A 21,666-nucleotide genomic window follows, 5' to 3' on the forward strand; every position below is an offset into this window, starting at 1 on the left:
ATTTGAAGTAGCATCATTCGCGTATGTGATGGCATCTTAACTGTGTGAATACCATCATTTTTAATATAGAAAGTTATTTTAGTACGTTTGGTTCACATAGTTAAGATCTGCTAACATGAGTATAATGTGCTCTGTCATGCATTGAATATCGTACTTTTTTAATAGATAAAAATCCATTCCAGGTTTATGTTAACGAAATAAAAGCCAACCCACAAGGATGTAACCTTTTCCTTCATGCATTGAGAAGGTCATAGATTTTTCCTCACATTTGTTTCTTGGCTTTCAGCATTATTTAAAAGACGAAAAGTCTTTACCTCAGTGCCATAATATAGAAGTGTTTTAAGGAAAATTGTTCTTAGGTTTTATTATGTTTGTTTTTAAAATTGAAAATGTATTTGTAATATCTTTAAGAACTTTCACAAATATGTATTAAGAGTAATTCTGTTGTTTTCACATTAAAAAAAAAAATACACGTATCCAGCTTCTCCCAAATCCTACTCTTAGAATTAGTTGCCAGACATTCTATGCATATGCAACCGTATGTTTTACATTTCTCTATATAGCCACAGATACAGGTAAATTCTTTCTGGTGTTTACACAAATAGGATTATGCTTTTTCTGTCTTCTGTACTTTTTTCCTATGAACACATTCTGTCCACCTCATTCTTTTTAATGGCTGCACAGTATCTCATTATATGGATATACTGTAATTTATTGACTCAAACTATTATGACTATTTAGATTGTTACCAGGTTTTTGCTAAAATATGTCTATTGTAATGAATATCCTTGTACCCTTATACAAATATGTGTTTTTAGAAATTGAATTGGTCAGTCCATAGATATGCATATTATATGTTTGCTACCTTGTCAAATTCTCTTCTAAAAAGGATTTTTTACAAATTTGCAGTCCTACCAGGAGTGTGTAAAGGTTCCTGTTCTCCCATGTTAGATCTAATTTTTTAAAGTCTATGTCTTGACAGGATTCTTATAGCTTTTGTGAATCATTAGGCCTACTCTGAATTTCTTCTGAAGATAAGTAAAATTTGTAATATAAGCTATACTAGTCTCATGGGTACCAATATTAAAGAAATTTTTTAGATGGAATAGACTAAAAATCAAAGTGATTCGTTTCATTTTCTGAGCTTGGCCAGGCTGTTATTCTCAAGCTCAGTGTCAGCCACCAGTTGCCCTGGGAGCTCTGTTGGTTTCCCAGTAGGCTTTCTCCTAGCATCTTTTTTTTTCTTTTTTAAAATTTATTCATTTTATTTTATTTTTGGCTGCGTTGGGTCTTTTTCGTCGCATGCAGGCTTTTCTCTAGTTGCGGTGAGCGGGGGCTACACTTCGTTGCAGTGTGCGGGCTTCTCATTGCAGTGGCTTCTCTTGTTGTGGAGCACAGGCTCTAGGCACGTGGGCTTCAGTAGTTGCAGCGTGCAGGCTCAGTAATTATGGCTTACGGGCTCTAGAGCGCGGGCTCAGTAGTTGTGGTGTGCGGGCTTAGTTGCTCCGCGGCATGTGGGATCTTCCTGGACCAGGGCTTGAACCCGTGTCTCCTGCACTGGCAGGTGGATTCTTAACCACTGTGCCACCAGGGAAGCCCTCTCCTAGCATCTTCATTTGGGCTTCTCGGTGAATGTGAGAATAGAGATGGAAAGCTTCTCTTGAAGACTCTTATCCTTTTGCATTCTGTGCCACTTAATGATAACATTGCCTAACACCCCTAATTTGCTTTTAATCATTGGTACTTTGGTGAGAGAGAATCTACACTAAGCAGAAGCTGTTCGAAACATTTGAGTTGTATGTGATAGTCATTTACTAAGGGACATCACGTATCCCTTTTTTTCGTTTTTTCTTCTTTTATAAAATCACTTGGCATGTTCTTTCAGCTTCCAGAATCGTAGCCAGCCACCCCTTCTCTGGGTGGTTTACATCAGCCTCTCCAGGCAGTACTTTGAAGTCTGTGAAAGACACTGGTAATTTAGGCTGACATACTTGGCAGGCCTATTTAAAAAGCAGAATTGTTTGATGGCATGACACAAGAGGTCTGTTAACTGAGTTATAAAGAACTGAGGCATTTCCAACAAACCCTAGTTTTGACTTGAAATTTAAATAGTTCTTATTTTGCGGCATGCAGTCAGTGAACTTCCTGTGATGTAATATGGTCTCTCAGTGCAAAATACTAGGAAGTGGGAATTTTATTATGCCTAGCAGTTTCTCCAAGGAGAAATTCTGGGTGGAACTGAGTATGTGGTTATTTTCTCTTTTAATTCAATCCAGCTAATTCAGAGGGAATGTCTTAGCAAGATGTGAGGAAGCAAGTCTAGAGGGAATGGTAGCACTTGGGAGAGATGTGAAAAACCAGCCAATCAGTGGTGGGAGCTGGGAGGGGGCACCTAAATAATGTATTTAATCTAATTCTTATGGTGGGTTTAGTATAAAGCCCTAGAAGTCAGTGGCCTTTCCTTAAAATACTGCAAAATTGAGTTTAAAAATATATAGCTCATTATTGTATATGCGTGTGCTGTAAACATCCTGAAACCTTTCTTGGAGTATAATTTTTTTTAAGTCTTGTATTTTTTATTGTAACTTCATTATTCTGATCATCAAAATCACTTAATTTTTTTCTTTTAATTCTAAGTCTTTAAACCAGATGTTGCTCCTCTTACCAGAAGGGCAGGTTTTACATAATTTGGAGATCAGGACAGAAGTATTCCAAGGCAAAGGTTACCAAAATAGAGCTTCCAGTTTGTGTTGCTAAGTTCTCTGAATGATGGCATTCCTGTTGGACTCTTCTCTCACAGCAAAAATGGGACTACAAAGTGGTTTCAATACGTGTCTGTGTGTTAAAGTGGAAGCATGTGACACCAACAAATGGGTACCACATGGCAGAGATACCCAGGAGCAAGTCCGTAATATGAAAGGGATAAATTAGTTTTGTTTCATTTCATTTTTTTCCCTTCAAGGGAAGGGGGGTGGGGAGAGGGGTTGAGCAGGGAGGGAGGGGGAGAGGGGGGAGAGGAGGGGGGAGAGAGAGAGAGAGAGAGAGAGAGAGAGAGAGAGAGAGAGAAAGAGAGAGAGAGTGTGTGTGTGTGTGTGTGTGTGTGTGTGTGTTCCTACAGAGCAATCAGGCCCCTCATTTTAGTTAATGCATGTGGTTGATTTAGTGATGTTTGATGCCTGCCTGGTTTTAATATTAATCTTTATTCCGACACCTCCGATTATAGCGTTAGGTACCAAATTACTTTATTCTTGCACGTGGAAATGATGGAGAGTGACAGTGGCACAGTACTCACTTTCTGACACCAGCTGGCTCTTGTGCTGACGTAGAATGTGGCCACTGTCTTGTCCTGGCCTTGTTTAATGATTTTTTTGTGTATGCTTAGCTTCCTTTCCAGGCTTTATTCATTTATTCAGAAAACAATTGTTGAAGGTTTAGTCTGTGCAGGCTCTATGCTGGCTTTGACCTCTAGTGGAGTGCTTTGAACATAGTGGGTGCTAAGAAATGTTACATGGCAAGAACAGTTATTTCTCTATGTATGTTCAATCCAAAGTTTAACTCAGAATGTACTTCCCATGAGTTACAGTACTGTTGATGGCTAGAAACTTTAGTTAACTGACTTCTAAAAATAATTTATTTCAGTTGCTTGACTGCAGTTCTTAAATATGAAAACTTTTGAAAATGAAAACATCTGTGTATCGTATCAAAAACATTTCAAGAATGCACATCTTTGACTATACTAAGAATATATTCATACATAAGCTTGCCCTTATATTGTTTATTTTCATCTAAATCCTTTAGAGATGTAGAGATCTCATCAAAATCCTTTAGAGAGTCAGAGATTTCTACTGTAGAGAGGGCATGGATTTTAGAGTTAGACAGTCCTGGTCAAATCCTGGTTTTGTAACTTATTAGCTGTGTAATTAATTACAGTTCTCTCCAGGCAGTTGGCTTGACTTTGGGCAAAACCTTTCTGAACTTTTGTTTCCCCATCTTATTTTCCCTATCCACTTTATAGATACAATAAAACCTAGCTTACATGAGTGTCTTGAGAATTAAGATGACAGATAGGTTGATAGAAAGATACTAAGTTCTGGATACTAAGTTTCCCTTTCCTTTTACCCCATTTATTGGCTAACTTTTATATTACTAGCAGTGAAGTACAGTGTTATAAAATACTCATTTGTTTATTTGGATATCTGGAAGGCAAAAGACATTCTATATTTTGTGCAAATTATAGTATGGGAATAAGTCTGTGGAAGAACTTTTGCTCAATACATGCTAATATGAAGCAGCTTTTTATTTTCAGTTTGTTCTCCCAGATAGACATTAGTTTGTTCTTTCTCTTTTCCTGATTTGAAAGGCAAAACGAAGCCAACATTCATTCGTTGTTTGTGTAGAGCAGTGGTCTCCTCCAGAATTTATTAAAGGGCCACAAGTGTATCTGCCTGTTAAAAAGTTAAATGATCTCCACTGAATTTGAGTCTGTCTTTATATGCTATGCATATCTTTCTTTAAAAATGAGTTTTGCTAAAAATAGAACTACCGTAAGACCCAGCAGTCCCACTACTGGGCATATACCCTGAGAAAACCATAATTCAAAAAAGAGTCATGTACCACAATGTTCATTGCAGCACTGTTTACAATAGGCAGGACATGGAAGCAACCTAAGTGTCCATCGACAGATGAATGGTTAAAGAAGATGTGGTACATATATACAATGGAATATTACTCAGCCATAAAAAGGAACGAAATTGAGTTATTTGTAGTGAGGTGGATGGACTGAGAGTCTGTCATACAGAGTGAAGTAAGTCAGAAAGAGAAAAACAAATACTGTATGCTGACACATATATATGGAATCTCAAAAAAAAAAAAAATGGTTCTGACTAACCTAGGGGCAGGACAGGAATAAAGATGCAGACGTAGAGAATGGACTTGAGGACCCGGGGAGGGGGAAGGGTAAGCTGGGACGAAGTGAGAGAGTGGCATGGACATATATGCACTCCCAAATGTAAAATAGATAGCTAGTGGGAAGCAGCGGCATAGCACAGGGAGATCAGCTCGGTGAAGCAGCGGCATAGCACAGGGAGATCAGCTCGGTGCTTTGTGACCACCTAGAGGGGTGGGATAGGGAGGGTGGTGGGAGGGAGACACAAGAGGGAGGGGATATGGGGATATATGTATATGTATAGCTGATTCACTTTGTTATACAGCAGAAACTAACAACATTGTAAAGCAATTATACTCCAATAAGGATGTTTAAAAAAAAAAAGAGTTTTAAATTTTTGTAACCATCACTGCGGATACAGAACAGTTCTGTCACCCCCAAAACCCACATGTCCCACGTTCTCACATTTTTTCCCCGACATCTAACCCCGGATGACCGCTATCTTGTTCTCTGTTGGTATACTTTTGCTTTTTCCAGAATGTCATATAAATGGACTTATATTGTCCACTTATATTGCCTTTTAAGACTGGCTTCTTTCATTCAGCTTCATGTCCTTGAGATTCCTCTAAGTTATCAAGTCTCCCTTATTGCTGAGTAGTATTCCATTGTATGGGTGAACCAGTTTATCTAGTCACCTATTAGAGTTCACTTGGATTATTGCAATTATTTTTAAAAAATATTACATTGTGTAAGTTTGTCCTGATTTTCAAAGTAGAAAAAATATACTAATCAAGGAAAAATGGGAAAAAAAAAATTCCTGCCCAAACAGAACCTCTATTAACATTCAGGTATATTTCTTTACATTCTTTTTCCTGTGTGTGGAGTTTTTTGGCTTGTGGTTATATTTACATAGCTGTGATTCTTCATAAATTGCTTTTTTTTTCATGTTTTAATTCTGATGTGTATGTATGACATAAACAGTTTAAAAAGATTATAAAGCAAACACTAGTGTAACCATCCAAGTTAAGACCCTTCCCCATCAAAACTACCTTCCCTTTACCTAGAGCAATCACTATCCTAACTTTTGTGATAGTCATTCGCTTCTTTGCTTCATAGTTGTCCAACCTGTGTATATTCTTTAGATAATATAATTTAGTTTTTACTCTTTTTGAACTTTGCGGCCTCCTTTTTTTGTTTTGTTTACTACTGTAAGTATTCTAGCTCTGTTATGATAAATCTTCATAAAGATGCCTTTTGGCTGCGTAGTATTCTGCTGAGTGATTGTGCTGTACTTTATGTGGCCATTTCCCAATTTGGGTTGTTTCTAATTTTCACTATTGGAAGTAATGCTTTGTGTAGAAGTAATATCTCTCTACATGAATCCATTCTTGTATTTAGAATTATTTCTTTTGGATAGTATTGTAAATAAAAGCGTATGAAATTTTAAGGTTCTGAAAAATGTTGCTAAATTCTTTACCAATTCGTACCACAGTGAAGCCTTACTGTTCCTGGGCCAGCATTGAGGGCTTTCCGCATCTCCCCCAAGTAAAAACACCTCAGGGAATTTAATGGTTGAAAAACCATCTTATCTTGTCTTTCTGAGTTTGATTGGTTCTATGTTTCCTAATTGGTTTCCTTTTTTGTTGATTTTGCTTGAGTTTATGTTTTGGGGTAAATCGGCTTCTTAAGTGATGGTCAGTGTAGGCTTGTGACCAATTCTTTTATTTTTTTTCAGATGTAGGTGCAAGAAACTACAGGCATCTCTGTGCTGTTTATTACAACAAGAATCCTGGGTTCGAGATAATCCATGGGCTTCTGGACAGACTCATGCAGCTACTTGATGTGCCTCCTGGCGAAAAGAAGGGAGGATATGTGATCAAAGCATCAGAAGGTGAGACAGATGAGCTGAGTCAAGAGTCAGTGATCCCGTAATGAAGAGGCGAAGCCCTATTTGTGATAAAGTGTTTTTGGTTTTGATTTAGGGGGGAGGTGGGAGAGAGAGCTTCATATCAATTAATTGTCAGTATTTTCTAGAAATATCCTTTTTCCCTCCAGTATTTTGAGAAGATGCTTTTCAGAGCTCTTGTAGTGCCACAGATTATACTTTTGTTCCAGCTGAGTGCTGGTAACCCCTAGTTACTGGCACCATCAAGTCGTGGTCAACCCACAATCCAAACTGCAAGCTGAGAGAACCAGAACTCATGACTTGTGCTCAGAGCCTCCTGCCTGAAGCCTTTAAGGCAAAAGAGGAAAAAAGAGAGACATTGGAAGTTAGGCTAACTAAATTGTATATATACTCCTAAAATGCTAGTTTCTTGTTGTCTGAGGAATCCTGAAATTTTTGCTTTTCATATCCCTATAGCTTGAATCAGTATTAGATAAGAGATCCACAGACAACTTGAAAGAAACATTTTACCACTTTATTTCCACTGTTTACCTGACAATTTTATAACTTTATCTGGCATTTTAAATTTCTATTGGACCATTCACTTTTTTCAAAGTGTTATTTAGCAGTACTTATACTGGTGTGAGGTTTGGGGGGACATATTTTTGTTTTCCCCTAGTTGTATTTTTCTTAGTCCTCAGAGATGGTTTTTTATTATTGTTTCAATTTTTTTTTTAATTTGAAAAGTTCTTTGAAAATGCAGTAACCCTAAATATATGGCCTTTTTAGGTTGAAGATTTGTGGAGTTATCTTTTTTTTTATAAAATTGAAAGATTAAATATTGCAGGGAGTTATCATTTTCTACCACATCTCTCATTAGTAATCATTCAGTGAAGATATGTGTGATGCTTATAGAATTTTAGAGTGTTGGAACTGGGTCTTAGAGTTCATCAAGTCCAGTTCCCTGATTTGACAAGTGAAGAAGCCAAGGATAGGCAAGCCAAGTGAGTTGGGCTGGGTCACACATGGGGACCCCAGGGCGCCTGCCTCCCACTGTTCTTTCCACAAGACCAAGTTGCCTGTCTTTATAGTGGCTTTACATTACTCATTCACCAGTTGACTGTTCTAGAATTTCTGCTTTAAGATCTGGTCATCCAAGTTAATGGCAGCCTGAAAGCTGATGTGACACATTTTTTTTAACCTTCTATACAGTCTTTTCTCAGAAATTTTACTTCATATAGAGATTAGCTGAATAAAAATCTGTTTCCTGAAACAGATTATGTCATATATATGAGATATAATTTTTTTTCTTACTGGAAAGGTTGCAGAGAGCTGAAATGGTAAATTGGAGCATAATTTGTTGTGGATATGATACTTTTATATGTAACTTTTATATTAATGATGTCTCTATAAGCCATAAACCAGTGTCTTAATATAATGACTCTTCTGCCTCAGTAAGTTCATTAGACATATTTCTCAGAAGCCTCTAAGTTCCCCTGTCATGAGACAGGCTTCAAGAAGACAGAATAAGTAGGACACAGATCCTGCTGTCAAGGAACCTACAGGGGGAATGACCACTGCATACCAGCTTTCACAATAAGCTGCTAAGACGAGTGCCTTGAAGTTTCCAAAGAGGGAGGTGGTGCGGTTTCTTAAGAGCATATGAGAAAGCGTTAGTGAGTTTCTGGAAAGTGACATAGGCCTTCGAAGGAATAGGTGGGAGACGGGAAGCAAGGCAGACCACCAGAGCAAAGGCAAAAAATGATGGGAAACATAGCCTAGTGCAGTTTGGTTTGTACAGGGTGAGGAAGAAGCTTGGGACTACATTTAGAGTCCTGAGTGCTAGAATAAGGAGTTGTAGCTAATTAGCTGGAAAATATTGAAGCTGCTGCTGCTGCTTTTTTTTTTTCCCTTAAGTGAGTTATGTGATTAGATCTGTACTTCGAAGGAATTAATCTGGCAGCATTATGTAGGTTGGGCGGCATGGAGAGTAGAGGGGAAGAGAATGGTTGAAAGGTGTTATAGTGAGAATAAGGGCTTGACTTTGAATGTTGGCCAAGGCTATACCGAGGAGAAGACTGATTGAAGAAACTTTATGAAGGTAGAAGCTGCAGCATTCAGCATTTGGAAAAGTTCCACTTGGAACCTTTTGTGCCACTCGGAACCTTTTATGATACAGCTCATATGTGTTGATCTTTTTTTTAAGTTCTATTTTCATCATTCTAAACCTATGATATTATAATTTTAATCCTTTTATATTTTAGCACCAAAACAATATAATACTTAGTACTTAATTTCCCTAATATGTAAATGTCTACCATTTTGGCTTGGAGTGTGTGTGTGCGTGTCTGTGTGTGGGTGGGTGTGTGTGTTTTCAAATTAGAAAATACATTCATAAACTGTAACCACTTACGATGTGGTTGTAGGTCTTCATGTTCAGTTTTTTAGGCCAAATTGTTACTGGTGTTTGATTTTGTATGAGGACAGAGGCCATCTTGTGTTTACTTTTGAATTTACTTTGGCTCTCATAATAGAATATTGTAATGTTATATTTTAATTATCTGTTTTGATTACATAATGACAAATATGATTACCTTTTTTTTAAATGGTTAAAGAAAGCAAGACCTAAAGAAGTGGCTTGTCAAAATAAGTCAGCAGTAAAGTTGGTATAAGTTCTTCATCTAAAATTTAATATATAATATGTGTGTGTATATATATATATATATATATATATATATATATATATATATCCTAAGTAAATCCCTACACAGGAATTTGGTTGCTGGGGCGTGTTTAGTTACATCGTTTCCTCAGATTTATTGTTATTTTGCATAAAGCTTTTTCTGCTTCAAGAAAAGATCTTCAGAGTATCAAAAAAGTCAAGAAGAAACAGATTAAGAGCTACCATTTCCTGCCATTCTTAATTACTGAGTTGTCTTCTATTACTCTGGCATATGGTTTACCTTTTAATAATTAAAAGTCCGTGGTGGCTTTGCCATTATAATTGAGCTAAGTCTGTTCACCAGAGAGTCTTGCTAATGTCAGTTCATTGGCAGATATACCTAATCTCTCTCTGTCCTTTCTAATGAACACCACTGACTTCCTTTTGTGCCGCTTTGTTTGGTGGTAGAGAGTGGAACAGAACTTGATTCCCTTTTGAGAAACTTGGCCCTGTCCACTGTGAGAGAAACCTGGAAACTCATCTCATTGATCATCACATTGATCTCAGGGAGTTCTGTTGACATTGGCATGTAACCTGGCTTCTCATGCAGACAGCAGCCCTCTGCAGCCTGTGGATCTCTGAGAAGCACTCCCAAGTCCTGTGACTGCAGCCACAATTAGAAGCCATGGTCACTTAGTCTCACAGGGTTTTTATTTGCTGAGCGCCCTTGCAGTTAAGAACACAAGGTGAGCTAGAATGCCAAACTGCTGATAGAATAAGGGCAGTCGTTGAGTAGAAAAAAGAAAGAAGAACCTTTAACTTTTTAACAGACTGTAGAGCGTTTTGAGCACTTGGAGCAACTCATCATGTTTTAGTGGCATTTGATCGGATCATTACAGCATATGTATGCGCTTTTTTTCAGACTTCTTCCCCTTTGTTTTTGTGGTTTGTTGCAAACTAAATTATGTATGTTAAAATGCATTTATCCTTTTCAAAACCACTTCTGGGCAAGGAAAATTTGCAGCATTTTTGTGTTTAGAACAGTTATGTGGTTCCTGGGCAAATCAGTGGCGAAAATAATTTCTTAGGGAAGGTAGTAGGCTTTGTGTGCGATTGGCTGCACTGACTTGAGTGTGTATTTTTTCCCCTTGAATTTGTTACTATTTCAGTTTTGTTTATTCACAAATCTATGGAAAATGTCAGTTTAACCTGAGACAAGATTCCTGATGGAAAAACAGAAGTTTTAGTACTTTTAGTTTTGACAATTCTAATTTTCATGCTGCTCAGAATTCATTTTGTGAAATGAAAAATAACCTTGTAAGTAATAGGCACATTTAATCCTGCACCATATGTACCCACAGAGGTTATTTAGATGCCTTCTGTTACAGCATCACCTAATGATCATTGACTTGACCTGTAGGTCATGACCTTTTTCCTCTTTCAGGACACCTGTGAAAGATTTCAGATGCTAAAAAGTACGGGTGAAATTGTGATGTCTCCCCGGCCTTCACACTGGTTTTTAGTGTAACATGAGCTTGGAAATATATGAGAAGAACATGTATTGAACAGCTTGCTGGAGTAAAGGAGCCGTTTATGGTCTGATTTACACAAAAAGTCTAGGCTGGAAAAAAGGGGGATCTGTATAGTGTCTCCACATTTTTAGTTACCATCAGCAAAGACATGACTCTGTTTAAGGCACCACATTGAAAAGAAAAAAAGTTTGGAAGTTAATAAGCTTCTGACCTTATTACTCTGTGTAAAAAATGTCCTTAATCCTCTGATTCTCTGGTTTTTTTCGGTGTTTGAGGCAAGCTTTCAAATACTACAATTTTTGTTACCTTCTTTGAAGGCTTTATTAAGAGCAATATTAAACACATCTGCAGTGATCACCACACGTCAAAACAGCGGGATGACATGGGGCCACAGTGCCCGTTAAAGCCTCAGCAGCTATCACGATTCGCGTAGCCCCGTGTTGTTCTCGATGTGTTTTATTTCCTTGCCTCACTCTCTCTTATATGTATGAGGCAAAGTTCTCTCCACTCATGCTCACCACCTCGTGCTTTTGGTGTGCCTTGGTACCCACTGGACGTTTCAGTACTCAGTGTTGGAGTGCGTGTTCCACAGCACGTCCCACTTGAATGACTTAGCTCACATTCCCATCTGATAGGTCTTGGAACACAGTATTTCTCAACTTTTTTTTTTTTTTTTTTGCGGTACGCGTCCCTCTTACTGTTGTGGCCTCTCCCGTTGCGGAGCACAGGCTCTGGACGCGCAGGCTCAGCGGCCATGGCTCACGGGCCCAGCCGCTCCGCGGCATGTGGGATCTTCCCGGACCGGGGCATGAACCCGCGTCCCCTGCATCGGCAGGCGGACTCTCAACCACTGCGCCACCAGGGAAGCCCCTCAACTTCTTTTTATTATCTCTCCCTTAAGGAACGTTTTAGACTTTTTTCCTAATTGCCCCTCCATAAAATGTTAATACCACTGGTATACTGCATATTTATTATGTACTATATGTATAGCTTTGCTTTATACATAAAAAGTATAAACCTTATTTTTAAAATTCAATTCAGGGTTAAGAATAAGTAAACATTTTTAAGTTAAGAGTTAAATTAGGGAGTTCTGGTGGCCTAGTGGTTAGGATTCCAGACTTTCACTGCTGTGGCCCAAGTTCAGTCCCTGGTCGAGGAACTGAGATCCTGCAAGCCTAGTGGTGCAGACAGAAAAAAAACAGAGAGAGTTAAATCAAAAAACTACTAACATTTAACTTTGTATCTACTGCATAGCTTTTAATGTTACATACTTATATAAATTGTAGTGCATCATTATATATGCCAATTGGCAATTTAAATATATAACTGTAACCAAAAATTTTTAAAAACCGTTCAAAACCCACTTTTCCAGCAAAAGTAAAACAATTGAAAAATTGATTTCTTAAAAAGTCATTTTTAGTGAATTTCACTTTTCCTTGATAAGAGAAGATAACTTTTAATTAGCTGGTAGTCAGATATTGCTGATGATTTTTCTTTCCAGCACTTGATGTAGTTAATGATGTGTTGAATAATAACTTTTTAAATTAGAAACTTTTTATTTAATTCTCAAAGCCTGAACTATGCAGGGAAGCTCTCAAGAGCACACATAAACAGAGTCCACAAGGCAGCCAATGGTGATTCCTGGCACATGCAGGTCACTCTTAACATGACCTTGCAATTGAGCGCTTGATACAAAGTCTTCCAGTCACCGGATCAGAGCTATCTGTCACCATAGTTGTGGAGCACTGATCTTGCATACATTTGCTATGTTTTCCATTTCAGTGCTGCTCCTGTGAAGCCCAAGACAACCCAGTGAGACGAACTGAACACTAAGGAGTACAGTTTTGTTAAGTAGGGCTCATCTTTGGAGGGCTCCAAACCACTGTAATATAAGATTTTTTTCATACCCCCTCTCCCCAGCCAAGAACCAGTTTTCATTCCGCTTTGAGAATGCATGCTGTGACTTAATGCATACTTTGGAGTTGTTTCAATTTAACTGTATGTGCTGGGTAAAAGAGAGAGAGTAAGGTATTTTTATTTAACACCTTGTACTCCTTTTTTTCCTCCTTCCAAACTAGACATTGGCTTCCACTATTCTACAGAAAAGGCTATGGCCCAAATAAAAAGAGATGCAAAAGAAGTTCATTTCCAGTTTCAAGGACCCAAATCCTGAAAGTTGAGAGGATTTTTAGGGTGATTTGTACTGCTCAGGTTTATTTCCCCCGATTCTTTTCCATTATAGTTTATTACAAGATACTGAATATAGTTCCCCGTGCTATACAGTTAATCCTTGTTGTTTGTCTATTTTATATATAGTAGCATGCATCTCTTTATTTTTTTTTTTTTTTTGCGGTATGCGAGCCTCACTGTTGTGGCCTCTCCCGTTGCGGAGCACAGGCTCCGGACGCGCAGGCTCAGCGGCCGTGGCTCACGGGCCCAGCCACTCCGCGGCATGTGGGATCTTCCCGGACCAGGGCACGAACCCGCATCCCCTGCATCGGCAGGCGGACTCCCAACCACTGCGCCACCAGGGAAGCCCTTAGTGTTCTTTAGGTCCATCCGTGTTGCTGCAAATGGCATTATTTCATTCTTTTCATGGCTGAGCAGTATTCCACTGAATTTATATGTCACATCTTCTTTATCCATTCATCTGTTGATGGACATGTAGGTTGCTTCCATGTCTTGGCTATTGTAAATAGTGCTGCTGTGAACATTGGGGTGCATGTATCTTTTCAAATTAGAGCTTTCATCTTTTCTGGATATATGCCTAGGAGTGGGATTGCTGGATTATGTGGTAATTCTATTTTTAGTTTTTTAAGAAACCTCCATACTGTTTTCCATAGTGGCTGCACCAATTTATATTCCCACAGTATAACAGTGTAGGAGGGTTCCCTTTTCTACACACTCTCTCCAACATTTATTATTTGTAGACTTTTTTTTTTTTCTGCGGTACGCGGGCCTCTCACTGTTGTGGCCTCTCCCGTTGTGGAGCACAGGCTCTGGTTGCGCAGGCCCAGCGGCCATGACCCACGGGCCCAGCCGCTCTGCGGCATGTGGGATCCTCCAGGACCGGGGCACGAACCCGTGTCCCCCACATCAGCAGGCGGACTCTCAACCACTGCGCCACCAGGGAAGCCCCATTTGTAGACTTTTTGATGATGGCCATTCTGACCGGTGTGAGGTGATGCCTCATTGTAGTTTTGATTTGCATTTCTCTGCTAATTAGCAATATTGAGCATCTTTTCATGTGCCTGTCGGCCATCTGTATGTCTTTTTTGGAGAAGTGTCTGTTTGGGTCTTCTGCCCACTTTTTGTTTGGGTTATTCATTTTTTTTGTTTTTGTTGTTATTGAGTTGCATGAGCTTTTTGTATATATTGGAAATTAATCCCTTGTCAGTCGCATTGTTTGCAAATATTTTCTCCCAGTCCATAGGTTGTCTTTTCATTTTGTCTGTGGTTTCCTTTGCTGTGCAAAGGCTTCTAAGTTCGATTAGGTCCCATTTGTTTATTTTTGCTTTTGTTTCCATTACTCTAGGAGATGGATCCAAAAAATACTGCTGGGATTTATGTCAGAGTGTTCTGCCTATGTTTTCCTCTAGGAGTTTTATAGTATCCAGTCTTACATTTAGGTCTTTAATCCATTTTGAGTTTATTTTTGTCTATGGTGTTAGAGAGTGTTCTAATTTAATTGTTTTAACGTAGCTATCCAGTTTTCTCAGTGTCACTTATTGAAGAGACTGTCTTTTCTCCGTTGTATGTTTTTGCCTCCTTTATTTATTTGTTTGTTTGTTTATTTATTTATTTTTGCGGTATGCGGGCCTCTCACTGCTGTGGCCTCTCCCGTTGCGGAGCACAGGCTCCGGATGCGCAGGCTCAGCGGCCATGGCTCACGGGCCCAGCCGCTCAGCGGCATGTGGGATCTTCCTGGACCGGGGCACGAACCCGCGTCCCCTGCATCAGCAGGCAGACTTTCAACCACTGTGCCACCAGGGAAGCCCTTGCCTCCTTTATTAAAGATTAATTGACCGTAGGTGTGTGAGTTTATTTCTGGGGTCTCTGTGCTGTTCCATTGATCCATATGTCTGTTTTTGTGCCATCACCACGCTGTTTTCTTTACTGTAGCTTTGTGTTATTGTCTGAATGCACCACTCAATTCTGATCTTACATATGTAAGTTTGGTTTTCCTCAGGGAGGAGCAGCTTTACACGTTGGCAGCACCCTGATTTTGGCACACTGGTGCGCTGCACCTACCACTCTCCTCTGAATTTCTAGAGAACGATGTGTTCTGGTACACTAAATATTAACCCTCTAAACATTCAATTCAGCTTTAATCCAGAAGGATTAAAAGTATGATGGGTGGAGAGAAAAAGAGGTACACATATTGAATACATTTCTAGGTAGGTTTGATAAATAAGTGCTTCTATCTGAAAAATGTGCTTTTCCCCTTGAGGTATTCACATTTAGTATTTCCTTTTCTTTAAAGGTGTAGGACGAGGGCAATAATTTTTACCCCCTCCCCTTTTTTTTGAGAATTGATGGAAGAAACACCTACAATGTAAACCGCATTTTATTAACTTTAAAAGTTTGAAACAGTTACAAGCTTATTAAAACAGGTGCAGGACAAAAAACTTTCCTGAACTGTTTGAGAATAAATTGCCAACCTGTACCCCTTAATACATTAGTGTGTATTTCTTACAAATAAGGACATTGTCCTACATAACCAAAATATAATCGTCAAAACCAGGAAAATATTATTCACGTTAATGTTGACCCCATCTAATCCTTTTACCCTGGGCAAGTTTTATCAGTTATCCTTTATATCAAAGAATCACTTATTGCCTTTAGCTGTCATGTCTCATTGGCCTCCTTTTGGAAAGTTCTAGAATAGTCTCTCCTTGACTTTCATGACCCTGGCACTTTTGGAGATTATAGGCCAGTTATTTTGTAGTGTGCTCCTCAGTTTGGGGTTTTCTAGATTCAAGTTAGGCAACTTTGGAGGAATGTTGCAGAAGTAACGCTCTCTTCTCAATGCATCCTATCAGTGGCACCCGATTTCCACTTATCGCTGATAATGTTCACTTAATCACCTGATCAAACTAGCGTCTCCTAGGCTTCTTTACTGTCAAGGTACTCCTTTCTCCATTATCATCAATAAACATTTTGTGGGGAGGAACTTTGAAATTATGTAAATGTTCTGTTCCTAATCAATCCTCCTATTTGTTTATATATCTTAGTATGGATTCATTATTTCCTGTTTTATTCAGTGTATCTTAATCCATTATTCTGATTCTCACGTTGTCCTCACTTTGGCCAGTGGGAGTCCCTTCAGGCTGGCTTCTGTATCCTTTTAACATGTTCCTGTTATTCTTTATTATTATTAGCACTCTCTTGCTTTGGGCACAAGAAGATATTCAAGGCTTATCTTGATCTTTCCATTGTCCCATTTCTCCATCCTGGTTCCTTTTAGTGGGGAATGGTGTCTACAAGTCCAAATGTAGGGTTCTAGTTGCACACAGACACATACATATACTAACTTACTCCTATATCTATACATATTTTAAAGACCATAAGCCCACAGCAATACCTCCATTCCAGTCCAACACCATAGGGTTCATTCCAGTTTTCTCCCCTTCTGTATTTGTACCTCACTCCTCCAACAGTGAGAAACCTGGTTCCCATGATTCATAATTTATTCACTTAGTTGCTCATTGCTCCTGTTGGTAACTAAACTCCATCTTGTCCCCTGCGTGTCTGCCCTGCCCATCACTCACTCTCAGTCTCTGCCCCCTCGGGGCTGTTCCCCTCTCACCTGTGCATGCCCTCCCTGCCCCCTTTAGCTCTGACACCCAGTGTCCACATTTGAGTGAGAGGATTTCTTCCTTCCTCAGCCCCTTTAGGGCTGGATTATTCTGGAAGGGAAGGAGAAGACTTTTTAAGTCTTGAGAAGCTTTTATTGGTAGGGAGGTTCTTACTAAAATGAAAGGGAGAAAATAGTTGTATATGGTGATGCTTTTTTGGATGTGGGTGATAATATAGGAAATATATTTCTGGGCTCATCTTATATAGTTTCTGCCTCAGACCTGGAATCAGCTATATTGCCAAGTGGCCCTGGTTCCTTTTAGTGCGAAATCAAAGTTAGATCACAATCTAGGTGCTAAGGTTGCTCATTGCTACTGAGTGAGTCATTGTTTCTAGGACTTTTTAGTACGCAGAGGAAAACCTTTTAAAAAAATTTTTTTTTTTTTTTTTTAATGAAAAAGCCTTGAGTTCATATGGGTGGTTCCAATTTATATTCAGGATTAGAGGATTTTTACTTAATATGTTTGTCTTTATAGTTAGCTCTTTTTCTTTACATTGAAAATCTTGGTTCCTAATGAATTTACATTATTACCTATTTATCCATCTTTGTTTCAAAATATCAATATTACTGCTAATAACATGATTGTTAGAAACAGTTTAAGCTTTATCTTCAGTTCTTTTTGTACTTAGAAAATATTCTACAAAATAAAGTACATTTTGACCAACATATTCCCAGTATTTCTTTTTATCAGGCAAGACTGTAGAAGCCTTAAATAACTAATGCTTGCACTGATTTTTAAAAATATTATATTAATTCACAGTCTGCTTTGTTTAAAGATTAGAAATGCATATTTTACTGTGGACTTTGGGGCAGTGGGGAGGCAGAACCTTAATCGAACATCCATTAGGTATCTGTCTTCTCTGGAGTTTCTTTCATCTGCCAGCACATCTTTTCCCTCCCCGTTATGCTGCCTTAAGAGAGACAGTCTTCAGTATATTACAACATTGCAGGAATCCCACAGATTGACATTCATTTAAAGCATCCCTGCTACTTTTATATAAATGATAGGCAGACCATCTGACTTCACTGAGGTCCCAGTTGTGGTTTTGATCTTGATGGATTATTTTGCTTTACGTTAGTGTTCAATAGCTTGGCCTAATCTCCACCTGCTTGAGAAATAAATGCCAATAGTCGCTTGGGTGAGGGCAACCCATCCCCCTCCTGGAAATACCTCTGAGCACCTGCTGGCCCTGGTGGGTCATGGGTCAGGAACGTTGTCTTCCTGCCGAGGGTTCTTCTAGGCCAAATAGGCCACATACAAGGCCGGCAGCTCGCCTTCAGTCCCCAGCCCTCCACACTTGCAGCCTTGCAGCCTTGTGTCTTAGTTGTTCCTTCTTCCACTCCTCCCCCTTCAGGACCCTGTACTCTCATTGTTCCCATTTTGCCCTTTTTAAAAAACTTTTCTTTTCAGGAAAGCATCTGACTTGAAGTTCAGTTGATACATATCAGTGTGAACTTAAGAGATGCTTTAATTTTTGGCATTCTTTCTTATTGTGAAAGGAAAAAAATTTGGTTCCTTTATGAAAATGTCAGGTTATTAGCTTTAAAAAGGGTGGGGCAAATTTAGTGGAATAGAAAAACCTCTCCATCTTCTGAAACCACACCCAGTTGACAGCCCCACACACACACTTCCTTATGTGAAAAGAGCATGTTTGGAAGAGGTGAAAGAAGAAACGTAGGAAACAGCAACATGGCCCAGTATATTAGCAAACAGGCAGACATTAATTACCTGCCTTTCTTTAAACAATAAACCGTGTGACAATAATTTTATTTCTTTTGAATGTTGAAGCCAGCCCATAAAGAGTAAACAGTTGAGCAGAAATATCAGATTAAATGCCTTGCTCTAAATGTCTCCAGAACTTCCTGTTGTCTGTTCTGTGAGACCTGTTTTGATGTGTCCAGTGTTCATCAGTAGCTGTTAAATATTTTATCAATGTTGTTTTCGCAGCCACTACACTTTGACACTCTTCTTCCAGAAGGGAAGGGTTTCTGCTTATTCTCTTAATCCCTAAAGGCCCCTAGCTTGTTTGTGAACTGCATTCTCTGAACAAAGATCTCCTCTTGGAATTATTTTCCTGGGCTGCTTTGATGCTTTTTTTTTTTTCCACCAGTGGAACTGAAAAAAAAGGTAGTAAGTAGTTGGTACTATGCAAGGGAAAATTTTTTAAAAATCAGTGTTGTACAAAATAAGATCAGTATAATCTTATATTAAGTTTGTGGTTTGTTGGTACTACCATTGCTAGAAGTCCACTCTTTAACATTTTGATATGTAATTGAACTATACAATAATTGGCATTGTTTTACTTGTATGGTACTACCTTTGGCAAAAGGAAGAAACCAAAAAAGAGCAACAAGTAACATATATGTTACAGGAGCCCTATTTATAACAGTGGATAATTGGAAACAACTCCAACATAAAATACTTCAAGAACAATTTGGCAGACTACTACATATAAATATAATGGCATATGATAAACGTGAATTATAAACTAAGTTGAAAAAGCAGATGTTAAGATGGTACAGACTCTAATTAAAATGATAGGGAGGGGCTTCCCTGGTGGCGTCGTGGTTGGGAGTCCGCCTGCCGATGAAGGGGATGCGGGTTCGTGCCCTGGTCCGGGAGGATCCCACATGCCGCGGAGTGGCTGGGCCCGTGAGCCATGGCCACTGAGCCTTCACGTCCAGAGCCTGTGCTCCGCAACGGGAGAGGCCACAGCGGTGAGAGGCCCGCGTACTGCAAAAAAAAAAAAAAAAAAAAAAATGATAGGGAAGAATACATTTTGTTGAGCCCTAGGAGGCATGATCAACTGTGATATAGTAACCGTAACTCTTGTGTGTTGGGTCAGGTCCTTCTGTTGTGTTAGCCCATGTGATTTAGGACTTAATTCCTTTATGCCAGTTTGTTCATCTGTAAAATGGGAATGATAATGTCTGTCCTGTCTGTACCACAGTGTTGTTGGGAGAGGCAGATATAAGAAGTTGGGACAGCATTTTGGAATGGGTGATCACTGTCCAGAGTACCCTCTGGGTGGATACTAGGTCTGCCCTTCAGGAAGTCAGCATTATATAAAAGAGTCACAGACTGGGGTTCAGGAAGGAACTGGGTTCTCAGCTCTGCTGTTACCTGGCTGTATGGTTTTCTTAACCTCTTTGGTATCCATTTTCTCATATTAGCAATAAAGGCATGGACAAAATCACTGCCAGGGTCATTTCCAGTTTTAAGATTCTGCGGGAGTTTAAATGGTTCAGAAGCAGTCTCTGCCGCAGGGCAGGGTCTAACGTAGCAGCTCTTTTTCTTCGCCGTTTTAGATGGTGTCACTGTGGTGCTTATTTATCTGTTTAAATTATTCCAGTCTTGTTTCAGGAATCTGGAACTTATTCTTTAAGGATGCCTGTGTTATATGGGATTTTTAAAAATGTAGTTCTGTCTTCCCTGGAAAGCTCTAGGTTTTGTCTATATCATGGTGTGTTAACAATATTGTAGAGCATACTTGGTTATGCCCTAAGGCTAGAGGTTGTCAGTCTTTTTTTTTTTTTTTTTAAAGGTTTTGTTTATTTAATTTTAAACCAGAGGAGGTTTGCAAACATGAAATGGACAGCTTGACCAAAAGTTTGAAAACACTATTCCCTAGGCCTTCCGTGCCTTGGGGCCACACACAGAGGTGTTCACTCTCTGGCCTATGCTATTGCTTGCCTCGGGCAAGTCCCCTAATCTCCTTGTGCTTCACTTTTTCCATCTGTAACTTGCCTGTCCTTGGGGGCTTGGCCAGGGCTGCACTGGGACCAAGTCACTCCCTTTACTGGGGATGGAAGGAGATGAGTAGAAAGCAGCGTACTTTGTTTTCACAATCTCATTATTCTGTTATTCTTCTACACTCCCTACTTGTCTGCTGAAGTTTAATTCTGAAACTACAGCACATCTATGATAACGACATGTTTGAGGTTATGTTTATTCCATGCTGGCCAAAGGTCTCAATCGAGTAGGTTAACTAATTGTGAAATTACAGATGCAGTCTCAAACACTCTACATTTCCATTCTTTCCTTTAATTAGCCCTAGAACAGTCTCTCTATTGTTGTTGTTTTATTATTTTACTATAACTGTGGAGAAAGTATTGATAATACCTCGCTCATATTTGGTTGGAGAAATTGTCCTTTAAAGGTTTTTATCAGATGAAAGACTGGGAAAGACCCATTTTATTGACCCAGGAAGGCAGGATGATGGTCCATACCTTTTATTTTTGAGTTGTTATTCTGTATCTGTCCAATGAACATTTAAGAAATGTGAAAATTTGGGAGGAAATGATTCAAGTGCCAGACAAATGTAGGATATGATGGCACTGTTTTGGAATAGGAATTTTCAAAACAAGCCAATAGACAGGGCACTTGTTAACCTAGAGTTAAAAATCCTTTGGTTTTACACAAATTAAAATTGAGACGGATATAAAATTGCAACTAGATGTATCACGTTTAAGTTCTCCTAACTTTTTTTTTTAATATAAATTTTCAGGGCTTATATTGCTTCTTTTTAATAAATTTATTTGTTTTTATTTTGGGTCGTGTTGGGTCTTTGTTGCTGCGTGGGCTTTCTCTAATGGCGGTGAGCGGGGGCTACTCTTCATTATGGTGCGCAGGCTTCTCATTGTGGTGGCTTCTCTTGTTGCGGAGCACCGGCTCTAGGAGCGCGGGCTCAGTAGTTGTGGTTCGCGGGCTATAGAGCACAGGCTCAGTAGTTGTGGCGCACGGGCTTAGTTGCTCCACGGCATGTGGGATCTTCCCAGACCAGGGCTCGAACCCGTGTCCCCTGCATTGGCAGGCGGATTCTTAGCCACTGTGCCACCAGG

At 39.2% G+C, this 21,666-nt stretch overlaps 1 protein-coding gene across 3 annotated transcripts in view; it reads left to right on the top strand.

The window, feature by feature from the left end:
• Positions 1-21,666, top strand: part of FARSB (phenylalanyl-tRNA synthetase subunit beta) — a 67,382-nt gene that overhangs the window by 38,567 nt on the left and 7,149 nt on the right. For 2 of the 3 annotated variants that reach the window (XM_060016040.1, XM_060016039.1), the window contains exon 16: positions 6,621-6,776. In XM_060016040.1, coding sequence (XP_059872023.1) covers positions 6,621-6,776 — 156 coding nt within the window. Of the gene's footprint in view, positions 1-6,620; positions 6,777-21,666 lie in introns of those variants that run through there. The other variant, XR_009520103.1, reaches the window with a different exon arrangement.

The sequence above is a fragment of the Delphinus delphis genome, chromosome 7 (genome assembly GCF_949987515.2).
Source record: "Delphinus delphis chromosome 7, mDelDel1.2, whole genome shotgun sequence".
Classification (NCBI taxonomy): domain Eukaryota; kingdom Metazoa; phylum Chordata; class Mammalia; order Artiodactyla; family Delphinidae; genus Delphinus; species Delphinus delphis.